Source organism: Coregonus lavaretus (assembly GCF_964263955.1).
Source record: "Coregonus lavaretus genome assembly, chromosome: 9".
In the NCBI taxonomy this organism is placed as follows: Eukaryota; Metazoa; Chordata; class Actinopteri; order Salmoniformes; family Salmonidae; genus Coregonus; species Coregonus lavaretus.
The window spans coordinates 6134655-6162184 of NC_139996.1; the positions used below are offsets into that span (position 1 = coordinate 6134655).

The following is a 27530-nucleotide window of genomic DNA, read 5'->3' on the forward strand; positions in this document are numbered from 1 at the left end:
CTATCCCTAACCCTAATCCTAACTCTGACCCTATCCCTAACCTTAATCCTAACTCTGACCCTATCCCTAACCCTAACCCTAATCCTAACTCTGACCCTATTCCTAACCCTAACCCTAATCCTAACTCTGACCCTATCCCTAACCCTAACCCTAATCCTAACTCTGACCCTATCCCTAACCCTAACCCTAATCTTAACTCTGACCCTAACCCTAACTCTGACCCTATCCCTAACCCTAATCTCTCCTCTGTTCTGTTCTAGGATAGTATACCTGGGTCTGACTCTGGGCCTGAGGACTGTCTCTTTCTTCCTGTGTATACTGGGCTTCGCTCTACTCAGGAGGCACGTCAAGCAGGAAGAGAAAATGGCACTGACCAATGGGAATGTAGAGATGGAGGCCGAGTCTCTCAGGAAAGAGGAGATCACCAACTCTACACACTGTGACCAGTTTGTAAGGGCGCTGGACTGTAACCCTGACAGGGAGACACGCCTTTGATGGTCGTCAATAGCTCAGCATTGCTCGACTCCAAGATGGAATGAAACAGGTGCCAGTGTAGCAACCTTTGCCTACATAAGCTAGTTGTGATCCCCCCCAAGTGGGTTAACCCTATTGGAGTAGACTGTGTTTAGCAAGTTTGCCAACAGTCTGAGAGGCCCATGTTTGCACTGTCGACCATTCACTACAACGGTAATCATTTTAACAGTACTAGTGTTAATTAATTTAGAGTGAATATTCAGAAAATAGTTTGTGAGAGGTGTCAGTACCCGGTACTCACGTTTGTGGCGCTGGTACTGCATACCGGTGTGTACTGGTCCACTGACCCAATGCATGCCCTGACATCTCCTTTTTAAGTATTTTTCCACCCTGAAGACAAGCGATTTAGCTAGGAGAGAAGAGCATAAAGTCTATTTGTACTGTACTCCTGTAGACAATGTGAAAAAATATAGTTGTTTTTGTTTATACAGTGCATAATGAAAGTATACACACACCTTGCACAGTATTCACATTTTGCTGTCTTAAATTTGTTATCTAAAAAGGGATTCAATTATTTTTTCCCTTCACATCTACACAACCTACAACCTACTTTTTTTTACACAACCTACTCTACATTATCAAAGTGAAAGAAAGTTCTAGAACATTTTCCAAATTAAAACAAATATATACTGAACAAAAAATATATACGCAACATGAAACAATTTCAAAGATTTTACTGAGTTACAGTTCATATAAGAAAACTGAAATAAATTAATTAGGCCCTAATCTATGGATTTCACATGACTGGGAATACAGATACGCATCTGTTGGTCACAGATACCTTAGAAAAAAAGGTAGGGGCGTGGATCAGAAAAACAGTCAGTACCTAGTGTGACCACCATTTGCCTCATGCAGCGCGACACATCTCCTTCGCATAGAGTTAATCATTCCCACTCCACTTCAATGGCTGTGCAAACTTGCTGGATATTGCCTGGAACCAGAGCATCCCAAACATGCTCAATGGGCGACATGTCTGAGTATGCAGGCCATGGAAGAACTGGGACATTTTCAGCTTCCAGGAATTGTGTACAGATCCTTGCAACATGGGGCTGTGCATTAGCTGAAACATTAGGTGATGGCAGAGGATACTAACAGGGATATAAACACATTTGTGCACAAAATGTGAAATAAATAAGCTTTTTGTGCATATGGAACATTTCTGGGATCTTTTATTTCAGCTCATGAAACATGGGACAAACACTTTACATGTTGCATTTATATTTTTGTTCAGTGTAGATATTTACTGTGGTTGGTACAATCTTATTAAAAATTATTCACAGTTGTAATGGCTGCCGAAGATGCTTCCATCCTCATTTTATATTTCTTAGTAATTTGGAAAATGTTCTATAATTTTCTTTCACTTAAACATTTGAAGTAGGTTGTGTAGATAGAGAAATCTGATTTAATCCATTTTTATTTTTTATTTTAAGGCAGCAAAAGAAGACTGCAAGCAGTGTTTAGACTCACTACAGACTGTATAGAACAAAAATACATTTCTTGAATGTTAAAAAAATCACATTTGTGTTTTACATAAATGGAACCAGTTTTGTTTTTGTAGAAAGGAATGTAATGTTTTGTTTGTTAATGGTTTATGTAGAAATTATTGCTTTATGTCTGTATTTTAAATGGGGTCTGTAGGTTGGTCATGTGTTTCATTTCTTGGCTTTGGTTTGAAATCTGAAGAGATTAATGTGTCAGTATTATCTAGTATTTTCTATTTCTTGAATGATAAAATTTATGAGGGAACAGTTCCACTTCCACTTCCATACATACTGTAGGTTCCATAAACTGATCACTTCAGGTGGACAATGACCAAATAAAATGCAATGACCTCACGCACAAAAGTGACATTTTGAGCCTATAACTTGATCCTAGCCTGCCCCAGATTGTCAAGACAGCACACCAATACCTCACTGTATTAATCTACCTGATTGCAGACCTGGGATAAGCGTAGTTCTAAATATGCTTTGTGGAAAGTAACTATTTTGGGGGGGTAGAACAGACCCCAGGTGTAGATAATCAACTTTGAACCTCTTTGTCCGTCTCAATGTTCTTGTTTTCAAACACACACTATACCATCTTTAAAGGGATAGTTTACTCAGAATACAAATGAATATTATTTTTCCACCTACTTTGCTGTGGTTGATTCAAGAAGGCAGTTTTGGGATGTTTAGTCCCTTTACACTTAATAGCCATAATTGAACAGTTGCTGTTAGCATTCTTGGTAATATTAAACTGTTATTGAGCCTGTGTAATAACAATGTCATTACTTTTAGAGCAACATTTTATTAGTGTGATGCATAATACTTTGGTAATCACATTTAAATTGCATAGCAATGAGCTGAGAGGTTTTGTAACTACTTAACAGAAAAGCAATCATAACTGTTCCTATCCAATGTATCAACAATGTTGCTGTTGTTGTAATCACAAAGTTACTACATATGTATAAGAACCTGATGTCAAGTGTTACTGCATTACAGTACCTTATTTACATTTTACATTTTAGTCATTTAGCAGACGCTCTTATCCAGAGCGACTTACAGTTAGTGAGTGCATACATTTTTCATACTGACCCCCCTATTTAAATTATTTTGAAAATGAAAAAGTGTTCTACGCTAATTCAGCTAACTGTTGTAGTTTTTGGTTCTTCATCAAATATCTGTCAGCCATTTTTTTGTTTTCAAATAACTTTCATATATTCAAAGGGATAGTATTAATTGTTTTCTGAGACCTGTGTTTGAATATCAAAATAAATAATTGCCTTTAGTTTTTTTTTAACTAAATAATTTCCTATATTTGACTACCTTGAGTATTTGAAAAGTTGGCATTTCAAATAAACTAAAAGATACAACTATTTAGTACCCAGGCCTATTCTAATGTATTGAGTCCCCAGTGTGCCTAGTCATTTTAACAATGGAAATACAGTTATTTTTCAAAACGTACTGTATCGACTGTCCTGTCTTCCCTCATCTGACCTACATTCCCTGTCCTGTCTTCCCTCATCTCACCTACATTACCTGTCCTGTCTTCCCTCATCTCACCTACATTCCCTCTCCTGTCTTCCCACATCTCACCTACATTCCCTCTCCTGTCTTCCCACATCTCACCTACATTCCCTCTCCTGTCTTCCCACATCTCACCTACATTACCTGTCCTGTCTTCCCACATCTCACCTACATTACCTGTCCTGTCTTCCCTCATCTGACCTACATTCCCTGTCCTGTCTTCCCACATCTCACCTACATTCCCTCTCCTGTCTTCCCACATCTCACCTACATTACCTGTCCTGTCTTCCCACATCTCACCTACATTACCTGTCCTGTCTTCCCTCATCTGACCTACATTCCCTGTCCTGTCTTCCCACATCTCACCTACATTCCCTCTCCTGTCTTCCCACATCTCACCTACATTACCTGTCCTGTCTTCCCACATCTCACCTACATTACCTGTCCTGTCTTCCCTCATCTGACCTACATTCCCTGTCCTGTCTTCCCACATCTCACCTACATTCCCTCTCCTGTCTTCCCACATCTCACCTACATTCCCTCTCCTGTCTTCCCACATCTCACCTACATTACCTCTCCTGTCTTCCCACATCTGACCTACATTACCTGTCCTGTCTTCCCACATCTCACCTACATTACCTGTCCTGTCTTCCCACATCTCACCTACATTCCCTCTCCTGTCTTCCCACATCTCACCTACATTACCTGTCCTGTCTTCCCACATCTGACCTACATTACCTGTCCTGTCTTCCCACATCTCACCTACATTACCTGTCCTGTCTTCCCTCATCTCACCTACATTACCTGTCCTGTCTTCCCACATCTCACCTACATTCCCTCTCCTGTCTTCCCACATCTCACCTACATTACCTGTCCTGTCTTCCCACATATCACCTACATTACCTGTCCTGTCTTCCCTCATCTCACCTACATTACCTGTCCTGTCTTCCCACATCTCACCTACATTCCCTCTCCTGTCTTCCCACATCTCACCTACATTACCTGTCCTGTCTTCCCACATATCACCTACATTACCTGTCCTGTCTTCCCTCATCTCACCTACATTACCTGTCCTGTCTTCCCACATCTCACCTACATTACCTGTCCTGTCTTCCCTCATCTCACCTACATTACCTGTCCTGTCTTCCCACATCTCACCTACATTACCTGTCCTGTCTTCCCACATCTCACCTACATTACCTGTCCTGTCTTCCCTCATCTCACCTACATTACCTGTCCTGTCTTCCCACATCTCACCTACATTACCTGTCCTGTCTTCCCACATCTCACCTACATTACCTGTCCTGTCTTCCCTCATCTGACCTACATTACCTGTCCTGTCTTCCCACATCTCACCTACATTACCTGTCCTGTCTTCCCACATATCACCTACATTACCTGTCCTGTCTTCTATTTCTATCTGCATCATGCAGTCCCTGATACAGCGCTGCCTTTAGTTGAAAGCAGCTAATCCAATAGTTTCTGTTCCAGATACAACCCTCCCATTAGTTAAAGGCATCCAATCCAATCATTTTTGAAAAGTTGTTCCTTCCAGAAATCTGTATTCCAATATATTTCTTGAAGTAGTCATTTTTAGGGATTTGTATTCAAATTGTCACCTCCAAATTAACAATCCCCCCCCCCCCCCTCCTTTTTCTGCCCTGTCTTCCCACATATCACCTACATTACCTGCCCTGTTCTTCCCACATATCACCTACATTACCTGCCCTGTTCTTCCCACATATCACCTACATTACCTGTCCTGTCTTCCCACATATCACCTACATTACCTGTCCTGTCTTCCCACATATCACCTACATTACCTGTCCTGTCTTCCCACATCTCACCTACATTACCTCTTCAGTTCATGCTTTCCTTATACTGTACATAATGCCTCAAACACCGGATTAGTTCAAATGTTTGTATTTTATTCATTGAACATAAGAGGATCATGTCACTTCACGTTACTCAGCGAAAACAAATTCACAGTTGTTCTGAGGGTATACCCTCCACATAACCAGTTCTGGTTGTAAACTGTGACATCATTTCAACCAGTTTTGCCCACTGGGTACACATGTAAAACAGGACTCGGCATTTCATGAGCTGAAAGCTCTGCATATTTGCATAATGTACTTTGAGTGTATACTATACTAGTATTATACTATGTAGTACTAATGTACTATACTATTTAAGACCATATGTTAAAGACACAAAATCCGCTGTTCCTTCTTTAACCATGACACAATTTTAGCCCCATATCTTAGATACAATACAAATACATGTGGATACATTGAATAACAAGTATTGAATAACTGTACCTTTCCCATGCACAGTACAGTACACATAAGACAGAGATGAATGAAGAGTTGCTCAGCTGAATAGCAGGTATCCATGTGAAGTCACACAGCTGTCCTTCTGTCTTTGACACTATTAATCTGGAGCAAAGATTTGAACCAGTGCTTATTGTTCCTTCTTGTCTTCGGTTCCACCCTGTAGATTCTGCTTTCAAATAGTAATAGACACAATAGATAGTGAAGAGGGGAAATCAGTCCTTATCAATGTTGGTGAAAAGTTAATTGCGATTCATTTATGGGGGTAGATTAGGGTCAAATGAATTGAGAACAAATCACAAATATGTACCATGATTCATGTGTAATGTGTGTGTGTGCGCGTGTGTGTGCATGTGTGTGCGTGTGTGCTTGTGTGTGTGTATGTGCGTGTGTGCGTGCGTGTGTTTGTGCGTGTTTGTTTGTGCGTGTATGTGTTTGTGTGTGTGCGTGTCTGTGCGTGTGTGTGCGTGCGTGTGTGTGCGTTTGTGCGTTTGTGCGTGTGTGTGTGTGTGTGTGTGTGTGTGTGTGTGTTTGTGTGTGTGTGTGTTTGTGCGTGTGTGTGTGTGTGTTTGTGTGTTTGTGTGTTTGTGTGTGTGTGTGTGTTTGTGTGTGTGTGTGTGTGTGTGTGTTTGTGTGTGTGTGTGTGTGTGTGTGTTTGTGCGTTTGTGCGTGTGTGTGTGTGTGTGTGTGTGTGTGTGTGTGTGTGTGTGTGTGTGTGTGTGTGTGTGTGTGTGTGTGTGTGTGTGTGTGTGTGTGTGTGTGTGTGTATTACCTGTAGTTCGTTGTGCTTTGTCAGCAGTCTGTCATACTCCTTTGTCAGACCGTTAGCCTGCCTCTTCATGGCCTCCACCTCAGCGTTAGATTTACGCACAGCTGCACAAACACACACTTCACTCACATATACTGACATATAGATTTATATGACAACTGTCTTTGAAATTGGAGACAGCAGCCTACATGCAAAAGTTAAGCTATTATTCTGATGTGCGAGACTAGAGCTCCGGCGGTCCCAAAGTTCTGTCAGCCGGTGATTGTGAAGCAAATAACTGTGGATCTCATGGTAATTTACCTTTAATTGACATAAACACATTTAGCATCTCCTGGCTTCCACACATAGCCTACAAGCCACTGACGCAGACCTTTGGAACATCTACATTAAAAAAAAAAGTATAATAAATCCATGTAATATAGCCTACACCTTCACAATAAATCCATTATTTATTTTAGACAGGTCTATAGAAACATGATATGAAGAAAATGTAGTCTATTTCAGAAGAACAGAATAGCATACTCTGAGTTGTCCTTATGTTAGGTCCTGATCTCGCTATGCCATATGGCTGTGGGCTACACTAGTTCATTTAGCAGACAAGATTTGGTTAGATTTCTGTGGCATTATTTTATATTATTTTATAGTATGAAGAATACAATTGAACAAAGCTGAATAAAATAAAAAAGTAAAAATGTTCTCCAAACGATTTGAGGGAGTGCGCAAATGCGGCTATTCTGTGTTGAGCGGTTAACAAAGAAATAGGTACTCCTATATACTTAATTTAGAGTTATTAATGTACATTTGGTCATTCTACAAACGTTGGGCTATGTTTAGATTTTTAATACATTGTAAGGCTGCATGATGCGACTCTAATGATGATTTTAAAAAAGTCGCTTGAAAGGCATGAACTCTGCTTTGTTTTTTTGCGCAGGCTGTATGCAATTCATCAGTCTCTCATTCATAATTTGACAAGCACTTGATAATGCCTCGAATTTCCCGGCGGCATCCCCTTTGTGTGGCCGTAATGCACCCTAAAAAAATTCATGCCTTTTGCGGCCAGTGGCCGTTCTGCCCTTCTCCCTGAGTGCTGGTGCTCCGAAGCACCTCTCACTCACATGGCTCTCCATCAAGTGATCAGGTCTTTCTCACAGGCTACAAGTGAAGACAGACACTTTGGGGATGCAACTGTGCGTGTCCTTATCCAATTCCGAGGTGCAAATTGAAGATATTGGAAGAACTGTCCACATTTACCTTTCGTCAGCAACAAGATGAGTAGGCCTAACAAAAAGCAAAGGCACTAGCCTATGTCAATCTACTATCCCCCATAGTGACCGCAAATGTGATTATGCATGTAATGCTTTTATTGTAAAGGTGCATTTTTATGGTGAAAATTATCTTCCCCAAACTTGAAACTCACGCGCTGCTAATGTGTGCCAGTTAGCCTCTACACCCCTTGTAAAGCGGACTAATGTGCTTAATTTTAAGAAGTTATTTGGTCACTTTAGTTGTGATACAAACCTTATCAAAACATATAGGCCTATGGGCTAGGCTACTTGAGGTGTGTGACTATGATTCGAAAAAGTCGCAAAAAAAAGGCATTGTTTCTTGCCTTACGCTGGGCATCATTCACAAGTGATAATATATCATTCAGAAGTGATAGGCTAATATTGTCACCCATCAGACTATTCTTGATTTAATCTTGTCTTTACATATACTAGATAATATACAGTGGGGAGAACAAGTATTTGATACACTGCCGATTTTGCAGGTTTTCCTACTTACAAAGCATGTAGAGGTCTGTAATTTTTATCGTAGGTACACTTCAACTGTGAGAGACGGAATCTAAAACAAAAATCCAGAAAATCACATTGTATGATTTTTAAGTAATTAATTTGCATTTTATTGCATGACATAAGTATTTGATCACCTACCAACCAGTAAGCATTCCGGCTCTCACAGACCTGTTAGTTTTTCTTTAAGAAGCCCTCCTGTTCTCCACTCATTACCTGTATTAACTGCACCTGTTTGAACTCTTTACCTGTATAAAAGACACCTGTCCACACACTCAATCAAACAGACTCCAACCTCTCCACAATGGCCAAGACCAGAGAGCTGTGTAAGGACATCAGGGATAAAATTGTAGACCTGCACAAGGCTGGGATTGGCTACAGGACAATAGGCAAGCAGCTTGGTGAGAAGGCAACAACTGTTGGCGCAATTATTAGAAAATGGAAGAAGTTCAAGATGACGGTCAATCACCCTCGGTCTGGGGCTCCATGCAAGATCTCACCTCGTGGGGCATCAATGATCATGAGGAAGGTGAGGGATCAGTCCAGAACTACACGGCAGGACCTGGTCAATGACCTGAAGAGAGCTGGGACCACAGTCTCAAAGAAAACTATTAGTAACACACTACGCCGTCATGGATTAAAATCCTGCAGCGCACGCAAGGTCCCCCTGCTCAAGCCAGCGCATGTCCAGGCCCGTCTGAAGTTTGCCAATGACCATCTGGATGATCCAGAGGAGGAATGGGAGAAGGTCATGTGGTCTTATGAGACAAAAATAGAGCTTTTTGATCTAAACTCCACTCGCCGTGTTTGGAGGAAGAAGAAGGATGAGTACAACCTCAAGAACTCCATCCAAACTGTGAAGCATGGAGGTGGAAACATCATTCTTTGGGGATGCTTTTCTGCAAAGGGGACAGGACGACTGCACCGTATTGAGGGGAGGATGGATGGGGCCATGTATCGCAAGATATTGGCCAACAACCTCCTTCCCTCAGTAAGAGCATTGAAGATGGGTCGTGGCTGGGTCTTCCAGCATGACAATGACCCGAAACACACAGCCAGGGCAACTAAGGAGTGGCTCCGTAAGAAGCATCTCAAGGTCCTGGGGTGGCCTAGCCAGTCTCCAGACCTGAACCCAATAGAACATCTTTGGAGGGAGCTGAATGTCTGTATTGCCCAGCGACAGCCCCGAAACCTGAAGGATCTGGAGAAGGTCTGTATGGAGGAGTGGGCCAAAATCCCTGCTGCAGTGTGTGCAAACCTGGTCAAGACCTACAGGAAACGTATGATCTCTGTAATTGCAAACAAAGGTTTCTGTACCAAATATTAAGTTCTGCTTTTCTGATGTATCAAATACTTATGTCATGCAATAAAATGCAAATTAATTACTTAAAAGTCATACAATGTGATTTTCTGTATTTTTTTTCTGGTTTTAGATTCCGTCTCTCACAGTTGAAGTGTACCTATGATAACAATTACAGACCTCTACATGCTTTGTAAGTAGGAAAACCTGCAAAATCGGCAGTATATCAAATACTTGTTCTCCACACTGTATGTGTGAAATTAGTTTTGATTTAGAATGGACCATTATCATGCACCAGTCTTGAAACAGGTGCAAGGGAAATAAAACATGTCATCTATGCACTTAAATAGCGAATGGAGGATGCATTTCCCGTGGTTCATTTTCATACCAGCCAGGTAGGCTATACTCCTGTTGTAAAGATAAGCAATGTGCTTAATATTAGGAAAGTTGAGAAATAAATATAGTAGGCCTAGCCTATAGAAAGCTGATGGGATCCTCCTCTTTTTAATAGAGGCCATCACTCTGTTTTCTCGCGCAATTGCATAGCCTATAGAAATGTTGCTCAACATGAGCTCATGGGCTCTCATGAAGTGTTTGATTAGATTTTCGCTCTACATTTGCATTGATGTCAGAGTGATTAGAGGGACAATAGAGTGCTGAGTATCAGGCAGTTAGCAAGTTCAAATCAAATCAAATCAAATTTTATTGGCCACATGCGCCGAATACAACAGGTGCAGACATTACAGTGAAATGCTTACTTACAGCCCTTAACCAACAGTGCATTTATTTTTAATAAATAATAAAACAACAAAAAAGTGTTGAGAAAAAAAGAGCAGAAGTAAAATAAAATAACAGTAGGGAGGCTATATATACAGGGGGGTACCGGTACAGAGTCAATGTGCGGGGGCACCGGCTAGTTGAGGTAGTTGAAGTAATATGTACATGTGGGTAGAGTTAAAGTGACTATGCATAAATAATTAACACAGTAGCAGTAGCGTAAAAAGATGGGGTGGGGGGGCAGTACAAATAGTCCGGGTAGCCATGATTAGCTGTTCAGGAGTCTTATGGCTTGGGGGTAGAAGCTGTTGAGAAGTCTTTTGGACCAAGACTTGGCATTCCGGTACCGCTTGCCGTGCGGTAGCAGAGAGAACAGTCTATGACTAGGGTGGCTGGAGTCTTTGACAATTTTGAGGGCCTTCCTCTGACACCGCCTGGTATAGAGGATGGATGGCAGGAAGCTTGGCCCCAGTGATGTACTTGGCCGTACGCACTACCCTCTGTAGTGCCTTGCGGTCGGAGGCCAAGCAGTTGCCATACCAGGTGGTGATGCAACCAGTCAGGATGCTCTCGATGGTGTAGCTGTAGAATTATTTGAGGATCTGAGGACCCATGCCAAATCTTTTCAGTCTCCTGAGGGGTAATAGGCTTTGTCGTGCCCTCTTCACAACTGTCTTGGTGTGTTTGGACCATGATAGTTCGTTGGTGATGTGGACACCAAGGAACTTGCAGCTCTCAACCTGTTCCACTACAGCCTCGTCGATGAGAATGGGGGTGTGCTCAGTCCTCTTTTTTTTTTCCTGTAGTCCACAATCATCTCCTTTGTCTTGGTCACGTTGAGGGAGAGGTTGTTATCCTGGCACCAAACGGCCAGGTCTCTGACCTCCTCCCTATAGGCTGTCTCATCGTTGTCGGTGATCAGGCCTACCACTGTTGTGTCGTCGGCAAACTTAATGATGGTGTTGGAATCGTGCCTGGCCATGCAGTCATGGGTGAACAGGGAGTACAGGAGGGGACTGAGCACGCACCCCTGAGGAGCCACCGTGTTGAGGATCAGTGTGGCAGATGTGTTGTTACCTACCCTTACCACCTGGGGGCGGCCCGTCAGGAAGTCCAGGATCCAGTTGCAGAGGGAGGTGTTTAGTCCCAGGATCCTTAGCTTAGTGATGAGCTTTGAGGGCACTATGGTGTTGAATGCTGAGCTGTAGTCAATGAATAGCATTCTCACGTAGGTGTTCCTCTTGTCCAGGTGGGAAAGGGCAGTGTGGAGTGCAATAGAGATTGCATCATCTGTGGATCTGTTGGGGCGGTATGCAAATTTGAGTGGGTCTAGTGTTTCTGGGATAATGGTGTTGATGTGAGCCATGACCAGCCTTTCAAAGCACTTCATGGCTACAGACGTCAGTGCTACGGGTCGGTAGTCATTTAGGCAGGTTATCTTAGAGTCCTTGGGCACGGGGACTATGGTGGTCTGCTTGAAACATGTTGGTATTACAGACTCAGTCAGGGACATGTTCAAAATGTCAGTGAAGACACTTGCCAGTTGGTCAGCACATGCTCGGAGTACACGTCCTGGTAATTCGTCTGGCCCTGCGGCCTTGTGAATGTTGACCTGCTTAAAAGTCTTACTCACATCGGCTACGGAGAGCGTGATCACATAGTCATCCAGAACAGCTGGTGCTCTCATGCATGCTTCAGTGTTGCTTGCCTTGAAGCGAGCATAGAAGTGGTTTAGCGCGTCTGGAAGTCTTGTGTCACTGGGCAGCTCGCAGCTGTGCTTCCCTTTGTAGTCTGTAATAGTTTTCAAGCCCTGCCACATCCGACGAGCATCAGAGCCGGTGTAGTACGATTCAATCTTAGTCCTGTATTGACTCTTTGCCTGTTTGATGGTTCGTTGGAGGGCATAGCAGGATTTCTTATAAGCGTCCGTGTTAGAGTCCCGCTCATTGAAACTTGGTAGGCTACTAATGACCATCAGCAGCATCAGAGCTTGGAGAAGCCTAATTACCATGACTAAACGATCACGTGGCATTTGACTGCCTTCATGACTCGTGACCGCCGGTGTGGCAGTAATATGGTCAACGCAACAGCCGTATCTATATGTACATATCTACCTCAATTACCTCGTACCCCTGCACACCGTCTTGGTACTGGTAGCCCGTGTATATACTGTAGCCAAGTTATCGTCATTGTGTATTTATTCCTCATGTTATTATTTTTCTATCTTTTTCTCTCTGCATTGTTGGGGGGGGGGGGGGGGGGGTGTAAGTAAGCATGTCACTGTTAGTTTATGAAGCATGTGACAAATAAAACTTGAATCGAAGACAGGTTTGGAGGTCAATTCCATTTAAATTCAGTTCATTAAAAAAATGCTAAATAAACGCTAAACAGTTTAATTCCTGATTCACTTCCTCATTACCCACCATCCTCTGCAGTCTTCAGTTCCTCCATCAACTTCTCTGCCTCCTTCCTCAGTAGCTGTTTGCTTGCAGTTTTGGCTGTCTCCTCATCCAGCAAAGCCTGAGCAGACAGCACTTTCTTATATTAGTTATTTTATTGTGAGGTAAAATGTTTTATGAATGAACGAATGGTTTATTTGTCCGTTAGGAAAACAATTTCGTTCATCACATGCTGGCATAATGGTGCAATAAAGTGCACACGAACATGAAACACGTCAATTACATCATCTGACAAAAAAATGCCATTCACAACTCCCAGGCTAGCTACAGTTTGTTAAACATTTGTAACTGTGTGTTTTGAGTCTTCCACAAGAGATGAATATTGACTCTCTACATATGAAGTCAGATAATGCCCGTCCCAGGCCCTCTTTCTGACTCTGGTGTTCACCTGTTTCAGAAGCAGGTTCTCCTCCTGGTACTTCTTGGCTGCCTGATTGGCGCTCTCCGCCTGTATTTGCAGGCTGGTCCCTGTTACCGTAGCGATGGCCACCTGGTTTATCAGAGTCACCACACGCCGCATCACACTACAGGGACAAGAAGTGATAAATGAGTGACACACTAACCCGAACTAACCCTAGCCTCAACCATAACTAGGGTTAAACAATTCTGGTAACATTCCAAAAAGTCCCTGGTTTTCCAGAAATCCCGGTTGGAAGATTCCTGGAATCAGGATGGATTAAGCAGGAAATCCAGGAATTTCTGGAAAACCTGTGACTTTTGGGAAATGTTGCAACCCTAACCATAATCCTACCCACAACCCTAACCAAACCCTAACCCCAACCCTAACCACAACCCTAACCACAAAACTAACCATAATCCTAACCACAACCCTAACCATAATCCTAACCATAATCCTAACCATAATCCTAACTTAATGTTCACGTCTCAGTTCAACCCTAACTAGCCTCAACCACAACCCTAACCCCAAGAAGTTGTTGCATGTCATCTAGAGGTTCCTCTGGGATAGAATAGAGGTGGACTCACAGCCAGAGGAACAGGGAGAAGCCAGAGATGTAGAGGTTCCTCTGGGCTCTGAACAGCTTCATGTGGAGATGGTCAAACAGGTTGGGGTTCAGCTTGGCGTCTCCCATGTGCTCCGCACTGGAGTACTTCCTCACCTCCCTCAGAGCATCTTAGGAGGGAGATACAGGGAACAGTTGAACTACTGTCGATGCAGTAGCTACACTCTTAGAAAAAAGGGTTCCAAAATGGTTCTCCCATGGGGACAGTGTATGGAGCATAGAGGACTGACTACTCGTATAACAACAGGCTAGAGTTAATAAGCTTGCCCTTTTCCATGGGCTCTGCGCTGGAGTACTGCCTCACCTCTCTCAGAGCATCTTAGGGTGGAAACAGGTGTAACAGTGACATCTAGCAACTCAAGAGCCTACAGCAGGGATCACCACCTAGATTCAGCTGCGGGCCGATGGTCAGGGGGCCGGAAAATAATTCCAAACAATTTGTAGACTGCAAATTGACCGCATGAAGCCCAAACGGATATAATATTTGACTAAAACATAAAAATGTAAAACCTTGCTTACATTTGTATAGAGCACGTACTGTATATCTCTCTATTATGTATGGGAATACTTTGGAACACGTTTCCAAAATTGCTGGTCTTTTTATGTCCACAAAAAAAAAAAAAAACGTTTGGGCCTAAATAAAATCACCAGCGGGCTGCCAGTTGGGGAAACCTGGACTACAGGACTCATGGTAACACCGCGTAAAGCCAGGTATAATGCTTCATAACTTGTTGATATGAGCATCTATAAGCCTTTGTAATGTCTTATAATGTGTATAATATGTCACTAGACTATGAGATAGAAACTATAGAACAAGGAGAATAACCCACGATCCTATAAAAGCTGTCATTACTTTCTGACTGTCTACAATAGATTCAGTGCTGCTCACCCAAAATAAATGCCATACCTGGGACCCAAACAATCCACTGCAAGTATGATGACTCACCACAGAAGAGAACAATGCCATACCTAGGACCCAACCAATCCACTGCAAGTATGATGACTCACCACAGAAGAGAACAATGCCATACCTGGGACCCAACCAATCCACTGCAAGTATGATGACTCACCACAGAAGAGAACAATGCCATACCTGGGACCCAACCAATCCACTGCAAGTATGATGACTCACCACAGAAGAGAACGATGCCATACCTGGGACCCAACCAATCCACTGCAAGTATGATGACTCACCAGAGAAGAGAACGATGCCATACCTGGGACCCAACCAATCCACTGCAAGTATGATGACTCACCACAGAAGAGAACGATGCCATACCTGGGACCCAACCAATCCACTGCAAGTATGATGACTCACCACAGAAGAGAACGATGCCATACCTGGGACCCAACCAATCCACTGCAAGTATGATGACTCACCACAGAAGAGAACAATGCCATGCCTGGGACCCAACCAATCCACTGCAAGTATGATGACTCACCACAGAAGAGAACGATGCCATACCTGGGACCCAACCAATCCACTGCAAGTATGATGACTCACCAACCAATCCACTGCAAGTATGATGACTCACCACAGAAGAGAACGATGAGTATGAGGATCATGGTAAAGAAACCCCTATTCCAATACGGAGCCAACCAGTTCCACATACTCAGGTTGAACAGTGATCGCCATCTGCAAAAAGAGAATGAGCAGTTACAGAAAACAAAGGAATTAGAAGTCAAAGTCACTTGGTTCTCTGTAGATATCTGAGTGAGAATATCATACCCCCCCCCCCCCCCCCCTCTCGGTAACTTTTTCACTCATCGTTATTCCCTGATTCATTCAGGATTATCCATAGTCATGGTAGCGTCCACATTAATATAGAACGGTTAAGAAACATGTTCTATTCACAATAAAAGTGACTCCAAAATGACACAATACATTATTTACCATTCATTTCTATTGGGCACAAAATAATCTGAAACACAACCAAAACGAACTGCAAATGCATCCAACAAGTTTGTAAAGTCACAAGCTTGAAGTAGTCATTGAATGCTAGGAATATGAGACCAAATACTAATCCTTTGACTACTTTATTTATAAGAATATTTAGGGGTATCAATAAATTTGACCCCTAACGTTTTGAAAATAAAAGCATTACTTGTTGAACAACATATATTTCTCTGAGCAATTGTATTAGTATAACATAATATAATTACAACATTTTTTTGCATACAATATAGCTCTGTATTTGAATTGTATATACAGTGCCTTGCAAAAGCATTAATCCCCCTTGGTGTTTTTCCTATGTTGTTGCATTACAACCTGTAATTTAAATTGATTTTAATTTGGATTTAATGTAATGGACATACACAAAATAAAACAAATAAAACAAATCATTAACGGAAAAGTGGTGCGTGCATATGTATTCAACCCCTTTGCTATGAAGCCCCTAAATAAGATCTGGTGCAACCAATTACCTTCAGAAGTCACATAATTAGTTAAATAAAGTCCACCTGTGTGCAATCTAAGTGTCACATGATCTGTCACATGATCTCAGTATATATACACCTGTTCTGAAAGGCCCCAGAGTCTGCAACACCACTAAGCAAGGGGCAACACCAAGCAAGCAGCAGCATGAAGACCAAGGAGCTCTCCAAACAGGTCAGGGACAAAGTTGTGGCGAAGTACAGATCAGGGTTGGGTTACAAAAAAAGATCAGAAACTTTGAACATCCCACGGAGCACCATTAAATGCATTATTAAAAAATGGAAAGAATATGGCACCACAACAAGCCTGCCAAGAGAGGGCCGCCCACCAAAAGTCATGGACCAGGCAAGGAGGGCATTAATCAGAGAGGCAACAAAGAGACCAAAGATAACCCTGAAGGAGCTGTAAAGCTCCACAGCAGAGATTGGAGTATCTGTCCATAGGACCACTTTAAGCCATACACTCCACAGAGATGGGCTTTACGGAAGAGTGGCCAGAAAAAAGCCTTACTTAAAGAAAAAAATAAGCAAACACGTTTGGTGTTTGCCAAAAGCCATGTGGGAGACTCCCCAAACATATGGAAGAAGGTACTCTGGTCAGATGAGACTAAAATTGAGCTTTTTGGCACAAACCCAACACCTCTCATCACCCCGAGAACACCATCCCCACAATGAAGGATGGTGGTGACAGCATCATGCTGTGGGGATGTTTTCATTGGCAGGGACTGGGAAACTGGTCAGAATTGAAGGAATGATGGATGGCACTAAATACAGGGAAATTATTGGGGGAAACCTGTTTCAGTCTTCCAGAGATTTGAGACTGGGACGGAGGTTTACCTTCCAGCAGGACAATGACCCTAAGCATACTGCTAAAGCAACACTCGAGTGGTTTAATGGGAAACATTTAAATGTCGGAATGGCCTAGTCAAAGCCCAGACCTCAATCCAATTGATAATCTGTGGTATGACTTAAAAATTGCTGTACACCTGCGGAACCCATCTAACTTGAAGGAGCTGGAGCAGTTTTGCCTTGAAGAATGGGCAAAAATCCCATTGGCTAGATGTGCCAAACTTATAGAGACATACCCCAAGAGACTTGCAGCTGTAATTGCTGCAAAAGGGGGGGGTGAATGCTGACTTTGGGGGGGTGAATAGTTACGCACACTCAAGTTAGTTATTTTTGTCTTATTTTTTGTTTGTTTCACAATAAAACATATTTTGCATCTTCAAAGTGGTAAGCATGTTGTGTAAATCAAATGATACAAATCCCCCAAAAATCCCTTTTAATTCAAGGTTGTAAGGCAACAAAATAGGCAAAATGCCAAGGGGGGTGAATATTTTCGCAAGCCACTGTATATACATATATATATATATATATATATATATATATATATATATATATACAGTTGAAGTTGGAAGTTTACATACACTTAGGTTGAAGTCATTAAAACTTGTTTTTCAACCACTCCACAAATTTCTTGTTAACAAATTATAGTTTTGGCAAGTCGGTTAGGACATCTACTTTGTGCATGACACAAGTCATTTTTCCAACAATTGTTTACAGACAGATTATTTCACTTATAATTTACTGTATCACAATTCCATTGGGTCAGAAGTTTACATACACTAAGTTGACTGTGCCTTTAAACAGCTTGTAAAATTCCAGAAAATGATGTCATGGCTTTAGAAGCTTCTGATAGGCTAATTGACATCCAAAGGTGCACCTGTGGATGTATTTCAAGGCCTACCATCAAACTCAGTGCCTCTTTGCTTGACATCATGGAAAAATCAAAAGAAACAGCCAAGACCTCAGAAAAAAGATTGTAGACCTCCACAAGTCTGGTTCATCCTTGGGAGCAATTTCAAAATGCCTGAAGGTACCACGTTCATCGGTACAAACAATAGTACGCAAGTATAAACACCATGGGACCACGCAGCTGTCATACCGCTCAGGAAAGAGACGCGTTCTGTCTCCTAGAGATGAACGTACTTTGGTGCAAAAAGTGTAAATCAATCCCAGAACAACAGCAAAGGACCTTGTGAAGATGCTGGAGGAAACAGGTACAAAAGTATCTATATCCACAGTAAAACGAGTCCTATATCGACATAACCTGAAAGGCTCCAAAACCGCCATAAATATATCGCCACTGCTCCAAAACCGCCATAAAAAAAGCCAGACTACGGTTTGCAACTGCACATGGGGACAAAGATCGTATTTTTTGGAGAAATGTCCTCTGGTCTAATGAAACAAAAATAGAACTGTTTGGCCATAATGACCATCGTTATGTTTGGAGGAAAAATGGTGTTGCTTGCAAGCCGAGGAACACCATCCCAACCGTGAAGCACAGGGCTGTGTAAGGGCTATTTGAACAAGAAGGAGAGTGATGGAGTGCTTCATCAGATGGCCTGGCCTCCACAATCACCCAAACTTCAACCCATTTGAGATGGTTTGTTATGAGTAGGACCGCAGAGTGAAGGAAAATTGGCTAACAAGTGCTCAGCATATGTGGGAACTCCTTCAAGACTTTTGGAAAAGCATTCCTCATGAAGCTGGTAGAGAGAATGCCAAGAGTGTGCAAAGCTGTCATCAAGGCAAAGGGTGGCTACTTCGAAGAATCTAAAATCTAAAATATATTTTAATTTATTTAACACGTTTTTGGTTACTACATGATTCCATGTGTTATTTCATTTGATGCCTTCACTATTATTCTACAATGCATATGTGAGGATGCTGTTCATCGACTACAGCTCGGCCTTCAATACCATAGTGCCCTTTAAGTTCATTACAACGCTCACGGCCCTGGGTCTGAACTCCTCCCTATGCAACTGGGTCCTGGACTTCCTGACGGGCCTCCCAGGTGGTGAAGCTAGGCAACATAACCTCCTCGACACTGATCCTCAACACGGGGGCCCCACAAGGGTGCATCCTCAGTCCCCTCCTGTATTCCCTGTGTACCCATGACTGCGTGGCTTCACACAGTTCCAACTCCATCATCAAGTTCACTGACGACACGACACTAGTAGGCCTGATTACCAACAACGACGAGACGGCCTACAGGGAGGAGGTAGGCACTCTGACGGTGTGATGCCAGGTAAACAACTTCTCTCTCAACGTTAGCAAAACAAAGGAGCTGATTGTGGACTTCAGGAGGAACCAAGCTGGAGACGCCCCCCATCGTCATCAACAGGGCCGCCGTGGAGACGGTGTACACATCTCAGAGAAGCTAAACTGGTCTAACATCACGGACTCTGCAGTGAAGAAGGCACGACAGCGACTCGTCAACCTCAAGATGCTGAAGGAATTCGGCCTGTCCCTGAGGGCCCTCACAGGGTTCTACAGGAGAGTATACTGTCGGGCTGCATCACAGCCTGGTACGGCAACTCCACCGCCGCGGACCGCAAGGCTCTTCAGAGGAGGATACGTGCAGCTACCTGCTCATCCCGCAAACGGTCACTTACCTTACCTCCCCCTAGGGACATCCCCCACCCCCCTCAATGGTCACTTACCTTACATGTTGTTCCCCCTACGGACATTTTACACCCAACCCCCCCAACTGACTTTTACTCTGCCCCCACCCCGACAACATTCATCACTGTTGCAGTTGTTAATATGTATATTATTATTTTATTTTATTATAATTTTTTTTGTTTTTATTTCACTTGGTCCCCACACCCCCTCAATAGTCATGCTCCTCCCCCTATGGTCATTCACCCCACCCCCTCAATAGTCATGCTCCTCCCCCTATGGTCATTCACCCCACCCCCTCAACAGTCTTTACTTTGCCTCCGCCCAAATGGACATTTATTTATTCATCACGGATACAGTTGTTATTATGTATTTAGTGCTATGTCTATTATTGTTTTTTTATTACCATTTTAATTATTTTATTTCACTTAGTCCTTCATGTTGGAGCTCGGAGCCTAAGATTTTCACTGTACCCTGCAATCACACATGCAACCCCTGTACATGTGACTATTAAACACTCTGAATCTGAATCTTCAATTCAAACCACAGGTTTTCAATAGGGTTCAAGTCCGGAGACTGAGTTGGGCATTGCAAAATATTGCTTTGCGGTTATTTAAAAATGTCTTTGTAGATTTTGATGTTTGCTTGGGATCATTGTCTTGCTGGAAGATCCACTTGCACCCAAGTTTCAGCATCCTGACAGAGGCAACCAGGTTTTTGTCAAAAAATTTCCTGGTACTTGGTAGAGTTCATGATGCCAATCGAAGCAAAACAGCCCCATAACATCAAAGATCCACGACCATACAGTATTTTTACAGAGGTTATTTTCTGCATATCCATCCCTCTTAAGAGGCCAAACCCAAACTGGTTTGTGTGGCCAAAGAGCTCTATTTTCGTCTCATCTGACCATAGCACCCAGTACCAATCTAAGTGACAATGCCGTTCAGCAAACATCAGGCATTTACATTTGTTGGTTGCCCTCAATTAAGGCTTTTTTTTATGGCAACCAAATAGCCTATTGGCATGAAGGTTACGTCTAATTGTAGATTTCGAGACTTGGTGACCCCAAGATGCGATCATGTTCTGTAATTCTCCAACTGTGGCCCTTGGACTTAATTTTTTTTTTGCCTCCAGAACCATCTTCCTAACTGTGTGAGGGGACCAGATACCCTTGGGTTCTCTACCAGGCAGGTTTTGCTTATCTTATCAAGGGTGTCAATACTTTTTTGGGGGGATGTGACTGTAAATGTTACAGTGTTGGCCAAAATGCCACAAGAGAAGGGTTAACTCTTCAGCCTGGTTACATGCTAGGATATGATTCCCCACAGTACCTCTTGGCAGATATAAAAGGCAGACAAAATATCAGGATGACAGCTATCTCCACATAAAGGAAGAAAGCCACCACAGTCCACTGGAGAGTCATCTTATTACTGGGGAGTCCACTGTGGAGAAAACAACAACACTGTAAATGCACATATAAAATACACAACACAATACCCAGCTGGCAAAACTGGGCTACATTTGTTGTTCTTCTGTACGAAACAACACAAGTCTCCTGAATCTGCGTTTGTGCCATATGGTTCTGACGGAACACGGCTTTGAGGGATGATGGGCCAACAAGACATTGACTATTCACTTCTTATCAATCTATATTAGGTAACAGTGGCGTGATGATTACAAGTTGTTACAGGGGGGATTACATATGATTATTCATGTGTTACCTGAATCTGGTGTACTTTTGTTTTGTTTAGTGTTTACTCTTTTGACCATTTCCTATTTCCTATCACCGAGTCCATGTTGAAAATATGAATGGAATTTGATCCGAACGCAAACTATCCAAACCTTTACAAGTTCCTTTAAAAAGTGAATCAACTGGGTGACTTTCCCTGATCTGACCAGCAGAGAAACTCTTGACATGTTAATTAGCTACATAACAGTGTGGGCACTGTGGAGATATCGTAATAATGTATACTGAAACTTTGGTGCTGAGGCACCATAAATAGTCTATAACTAGTCCGACTGCTCTACGGCATGAGTGGCATACTGTTTAACATGCATTTACAAATACAATGCAGCCAAATGCTATTTATATCTAAAGTTATTTTCTAACTTCTCCGCAGTTGACCTAAAGATCATTTGTCAAATCAACAGTCCATTCTCTTGCTTTCTATACACTACATGAGAACCGCGTCGACACACCCAAACAAGCAGAAATAGAGTTAGAATCTTACCCGACAAATACGGTAGATTAGAAGTAGACACAGGAAGGCACATACCCCCACCCCCTCCCCTGAACTCCTCCCCCCCCCCCCCCCCCCCCCCCCCCCCACCCTGCACAACAGCTGTTCATGCTCAGCACCCTGGGCCCTGACGTCACCGGAGAACAACTTGAACAAGACCCCTATGTCCATAAATAAAGCCGTGACCATGCAGTGTTCTAAGCTGAGAGTAAACCCCCTGTCGTTGTATTGAAGAGGAACAATAAATAAGGTTGAACTTGAACTTACATAGAAATAAAGGAACCGTTCCTTTATGTTTTAATGTGTTTCATACTATCAAAGCAATGCCATTTAGACTGTGGACTTAGCGCCTAGGCCTCTGATATTCCATGTTATAGAAACATGAGCCATTTCACTGCACATAAAGCTATTGCAATGTCGTCTTGGCTTATTGTTCTACCTAATGTATTTTATTACATTCTTTAGCCTAACCTTGCTGCTGACGCCTTGTCTCAACCTAAACACTGAGGTACCTAACACCTCAACTATCTTTGGTGATCACCAATTACTGGGTCAATGAAAGTATCTTGAATATGTAGAACTTTTTCCAAACTTCCCTATCAATTTGTTTATGAATATTGTACAGTGCCTTCAGAAACTATTCACACCCCTTGACATTTTCCACATTTTGTTGTGTTACAAAGTGGGATTAAAACGGATTTAATTGCTATTTTTTGTCAACGATCCACACAAAATACTTTGTAACATCAAAGTGGAAGAAAAATTCTAACATTTTAAAAAATGAATAGAAAATAAAACACTGATATATATTTATTAGATCAGTATTCAACCCCCTGAGTCAATACATGTTAGAATCACCTTTGGCAGAGATTTCAGCTGTGAGTCTTTAAGACTGTCTAAGAGCTTTGCACACCTCTAAGAGCTTACAATTATTCTTAAAAAATATATACAAAATGCTAGACAGCCATTTTCAAGTCTTGCCATAGATTTTCAAGCCGATTTAAGTCAAAACTGTAAGTGCACCACTCAGGAACATTCAATGTCGTCTTGGTAAACAACTCCAGTGTATATTTGGACTTGTGTTTTAGGTAATTGTCCAGCTGAAATGTGAATTTGTCTCCCAGTGTCTGTTGGAAAGCAGACTGAACCAAGTTTCCCTCTAGGATTTTGCCTGTGCTTAGCTCTATTCCGTTAATTTTAATCCTAAAAACACTCCTAGTCCTTGCCGATGACAAGCATACCAGTAACATGATGCAGCCACCACCATGCTTGAAAATATAAAGACTGGTACTCAGTGATATGTTGTGTTGGATTTGCCCCAAACATAACGTTTTTAATTTGTTAATTTGTTTGCCACAGTTTATGCAGTATTACTTTAATGCCTTATTGCAATCAGGATAAGTGTTTTGGAATATTTGTATTCTGTACAGGCTTCCTTCTTTTCACTCTGTCATTTATGTTAGTATTCTGGAGTAACTACAATGTTGTTGATCCATCCTCAGTTTTCTCCTATCACAGTCATTAAACTCTGTAACTGTTTTAAAATCACCATTGGCCTCATGGTGACATCCCTGAGCAGCTTCCTTCCTCACCGGCAACTGAGTTAGGAAGGGCGTCTGTATCTTTGTTGTGACTGGGTGTATTGATACACCATCCAAAGTGTAATTAACAACTTCACTATGATTTTTTTTTACCCATCTACCAACAGGTGCCCTTCTTTGCGAAGCATTGGAAAACCTCCCTGGTCTTTGTGGTTGAATCTGTGTTTGAGATTCACTGCTTGACTGAGGGACCTTACAGATAATTGTATGTGTGGGGTACAGAGATGAGGTAGTCATTAAAATATCATGTTAAACACTAGTATTGCACACAGAGTGAGTCCATGCAACTTATTAAGCACATGTTTTACTCCTGAACTTATTTAGACTTGACATAACAAAGGGGTTGAATACTAATTTACTCAAGACATTTCAGCTTTTCATTTTTTATGAATTGGTAGACATTTCTAAAAACACAATTCCACGTTGATATTATGGGTTATTGTGTGTAGATCAGTGACACAAAATCTCAATATAATCCATTTTAAATTCAGGCTGTATCACAACAAAATACTTTCTGAAGGGACTGTAGACATTACATTAGACATTAGGCCAATCTCTGTAAGATCTACACTGGGGACAAAATGTTGCAAAGGCATTTTGTAAATTTCCCAGCAGAGGGCGCTATCGTCTAACTTTAGACTGGATAAAAAGCTATCCATCCCAATCCTCATTGTCAAGTGAAATGGAAAATTGCAACCAATAATTGAAATGCTCCTCGTTCCCCCACCTTAGCTCCAGAGTTTAATGACAATACCTTTAAGTGGCATCATGTATTTTGAGCATGTATGGTGTCTCCCTACTGTCCTTCAACCAATTACAAGAAAGATTTGGATTATCCAAGGGCCGATTTCTTTAAGTTCTTACAACTCAGAAATCTTATTCAATTGCTTCAACAGAATCTGGATGAACCAAAGGCATCTAGCATAGAATAAATACTGAAAGAAGCTGCTACGCCAAATACGTTTATTGCCAAGTTATATGAAGGGTTGATTGAAACTCTAGCTGCTGGTTCAGGACCTATAAGGACAACATGGGAAACTGATCTAAAGCAAGACATTTAGGAGAACCGTTGGTTACAGATTTTTGAAAATGTTCGTACCTGCTCCTACAACCTAAGACATAAACTACTGCAATTTAATACAGTTCATAGAACTTACTACACTCCTGCCAGAATGCATGAATGCATGTAATGCACCCAGAAATATCACATCTCTGTTGGAGATGCAAAAAGCCCAAAGGAACCCTATTACATATGCTGTGGTCCTGTGACAAACTGACACCATGTTGGTGTTTTATTTTCATATTTAACCTTTATTTAACCAGGTAAGCCAGTTGAGAATAAGTTCTCATTTACAACTGTGACCTGGCCAAGATATAGCAAAGCAGTGCGATAAAAACAACAACACAGAGTTACATATGGGGTAAAACAAAACATAAAGTCAAAAATACAACAGAAAATATATATACAGTGTGTTCAAATGTAGCAAGTTATGGAGGTAAGGCAATAAATAGGCCATAGTACAAAATAATTACAATTAGTATTAACACTGGAATGATAGATGTGCAAGAGATGATGTGCAAATAGAGATACTGGGGTGTAAATGAGCAAAATAAATAACAATATGGGGATGAGGTAGTTGGGTGGGCTAATTTCAGATGGGCTGTGTACAGGTGCAGTGATCGGTAAGGTGCTCTGACAACTGATGCTTAAAGTTAGTGAGGGAGATAAGAGTCTCCAGCTTCAGAGATTTTTGCAATTCGTTCCAGTCATTGGCAGCAGAGAACTGGAAGGAACGGCGGCCAAAGGAGGTGTTGGCTTTGGGGATGACAAGTGAGGTATACCTGCTGGAGCGCATACTACGGGTGGGTGTTGCTATGGTGACCAATGAGCTAAGATAAGGCGGGGATTTGCCTAGCAGTGATTTATAGATGGCCTGGAGCCAGTGGGTTTGGCGACGAATATGTAGTGAGGACCAGCCAACAAGAGCGTACATGTCACAATGGTGGGTAGTATATATGTGGCTTTGGTGACAAAACGGATGGCACTGTGATAGACTACATCCAATTAGCTGAGTAGAGTGTTGGAGGCTATTTTGTAAATGACATCGCCGAAGTCAAGGATCGGTAGGATAGTCAGTTTTACGAGGGCATGTTTGGCAGCATGAGTGAAGGAGACTTTGTTGCGAAATAGGAAGCCGATTCTAGATGTAACTTTGGATTGGAGATGCTTAATGTGAGTCTGGAAGGAGATTTCACAGTCTAACCAGACACCTAGGTATTTGTAGTTGTCCACATACTCTAGGTCAGACCCGTCGAGAGTAGTGATTCTAGTCGGGAGGGCGGGTGCCAGCAGCGTTCGATTGAAGAGCATGCATTTAGTTTTACTAGTGTTAAGTGTTGTATGGCATTGAAGCTTGTTTGGAGGTTTGTTAACACAGTGTCCAATGAAGGGCCAGATGTATACAAAATGGTGTCGTCTGCGTAGAGGTGGATCTGAGAGTCACCAGCAGCAAGAGCGACATCATTGATATACACGGAAAAAAGAGTCGGCCCAAGAATTGAACCCTGTGGCACCCCCATAGAGACTGCCATAGGTCCAGACAACAGGCCATCCAATTTGACATATTGAACTCTATCTGAGAAGTAGTTGGTGAACCAGGCGAGGCAGTCATGTGAGAAACCAAGGCTATTTAGTCTGCCAATAAGAATGCAGTGGTTGACAGAGTCGAAAGCCTTGGCCAGGTCGATGAAGACGGCTGCACAGTACTGTCAATTATCGATCGCGGTTATAATATCGTTTAGGACCTTGAGCGTGGCTGAGGTGCACCCATGACCAGCTCGGAAACCGGATTGCATAGCGGAGAAGGTACGGTGGTTTTCGAAATGGTCGGTGATCTGTTTGTTAAATTGGCTTTCAAACATTTTCGAAAGGCAGGGCAGGATGGATATAGGTCTGTAACAGTTTGGATCTAGAGTGTCACCCCCTTTGAAGAGGGGGATGACCGCGGCAGCTTTCCAATCTCTGGGGATCTCAGACATTATGAAAGAGAGGTTGAACAGGCTATTAATAGGGGATGCGACAATTTCGGCTGCTAATTTTAGAAAGAAAGGGTCCAGATTGTCTAGCCCAGCTGATTTGTAGGGGTCCAGATTTTTCAGCTCTTTCAGAACATCAGCTGTCTGAATTTGTGTATAGGAGAAGCGGGGGGGGGGGGTTGGGGGGGGGGCATGGGCAAGTTGCAGTGGAGGGTGCAGAGCTGATGGCCGGGGTAGTGGTAGCCAGGTGGAAAGCATGGCCAGCCGTAGCAAAATGCTTGTTGAAATTATCAATTATTGTAGATTTATTGGTGGTGATAGTGTTTCCTAGCCTCAGTGCAGTTGGCAGCTGGGAGGAGGTGCTCTTATTCTCCATGGACTTTACAGTGTCCCAAAACTTTTTGGAGTTAGTGCTACAGGATGCAAATTTCTGTTTGAAAAAGCTAGCCTTTGCTTTCCTAACTGCTTGTGTATATTGGTTCCTAACTTCCCTCAAAAGTTGCATATCGCGGGGGCTATTCGATGCTAATGCAGTATGCCACAGGATGTTTTTGTGCTGGTCAAGGGCAGTAAAGTCTGATGAGAACCAGGGGCTATATCTGTTCTTAGTTCTGTATTTCTTGAATGGGGCATGTTTATTTAAGATTGAGAGGAAATTACTTTTAAAGAACAACCAGGCATCCTCTACTGACGGAATAATAATATAATGATATGACATTTAGCAGACGCTTTTATCCAAAGCGACTTACAGTCATGCGTGCATACATTT

The 27530-nt window shown here is 42.3% G+C and overlaps 2 protein-coding genes across 2 annotated transcripts in view; one reads left to right on the plus strand and one right to left on the minus strand.

Annotated features, from left to right (window-relative positions):
* LOC311134893 (solute carrier organic anion transporter family member 1C1-like) overlaps positions 1-495 on the plus strand; it is a gene marked incomplete at both ends in the record, with an annotated part of 39557 nt that extends 39062 nt beyond the window's left edge. The window contains one exon of the mRNA XM_084168659.1: positions 261-495. Within this exon, the coding sequence (XP_084024785.1) occupies positions 261-495 (235 nt within the window). The remainder of the gene's footprint in view (positions 1-260) is intronic.
* A 5284-nt stretch (positions 496-5779) lies between these two features.
* On the minus strand, positions 5780-21307 carry LOC311135078 (B-cell receptor-associated protein 29-like; the record flags this gene model as incomplete). Its single annotated transcript, XM_084168948.1, has 7 exons — positions 5780-6038; positions 6642-6742; positions 12929-13025; positions 13353-13488; positions 13949-14096; positions 15522-15622; positions 21216-21307. 7 exons carry the CDS (start codon positions 21305-21307, stop codon positions 6000-6002), a joined length of 714 nt encoding a protein of 237 aa, XP_084025074.1. The 3' UTR covers positions 5780-5999.
* Positions 21308-27530: the final 6223 nt, after the last annotated feature.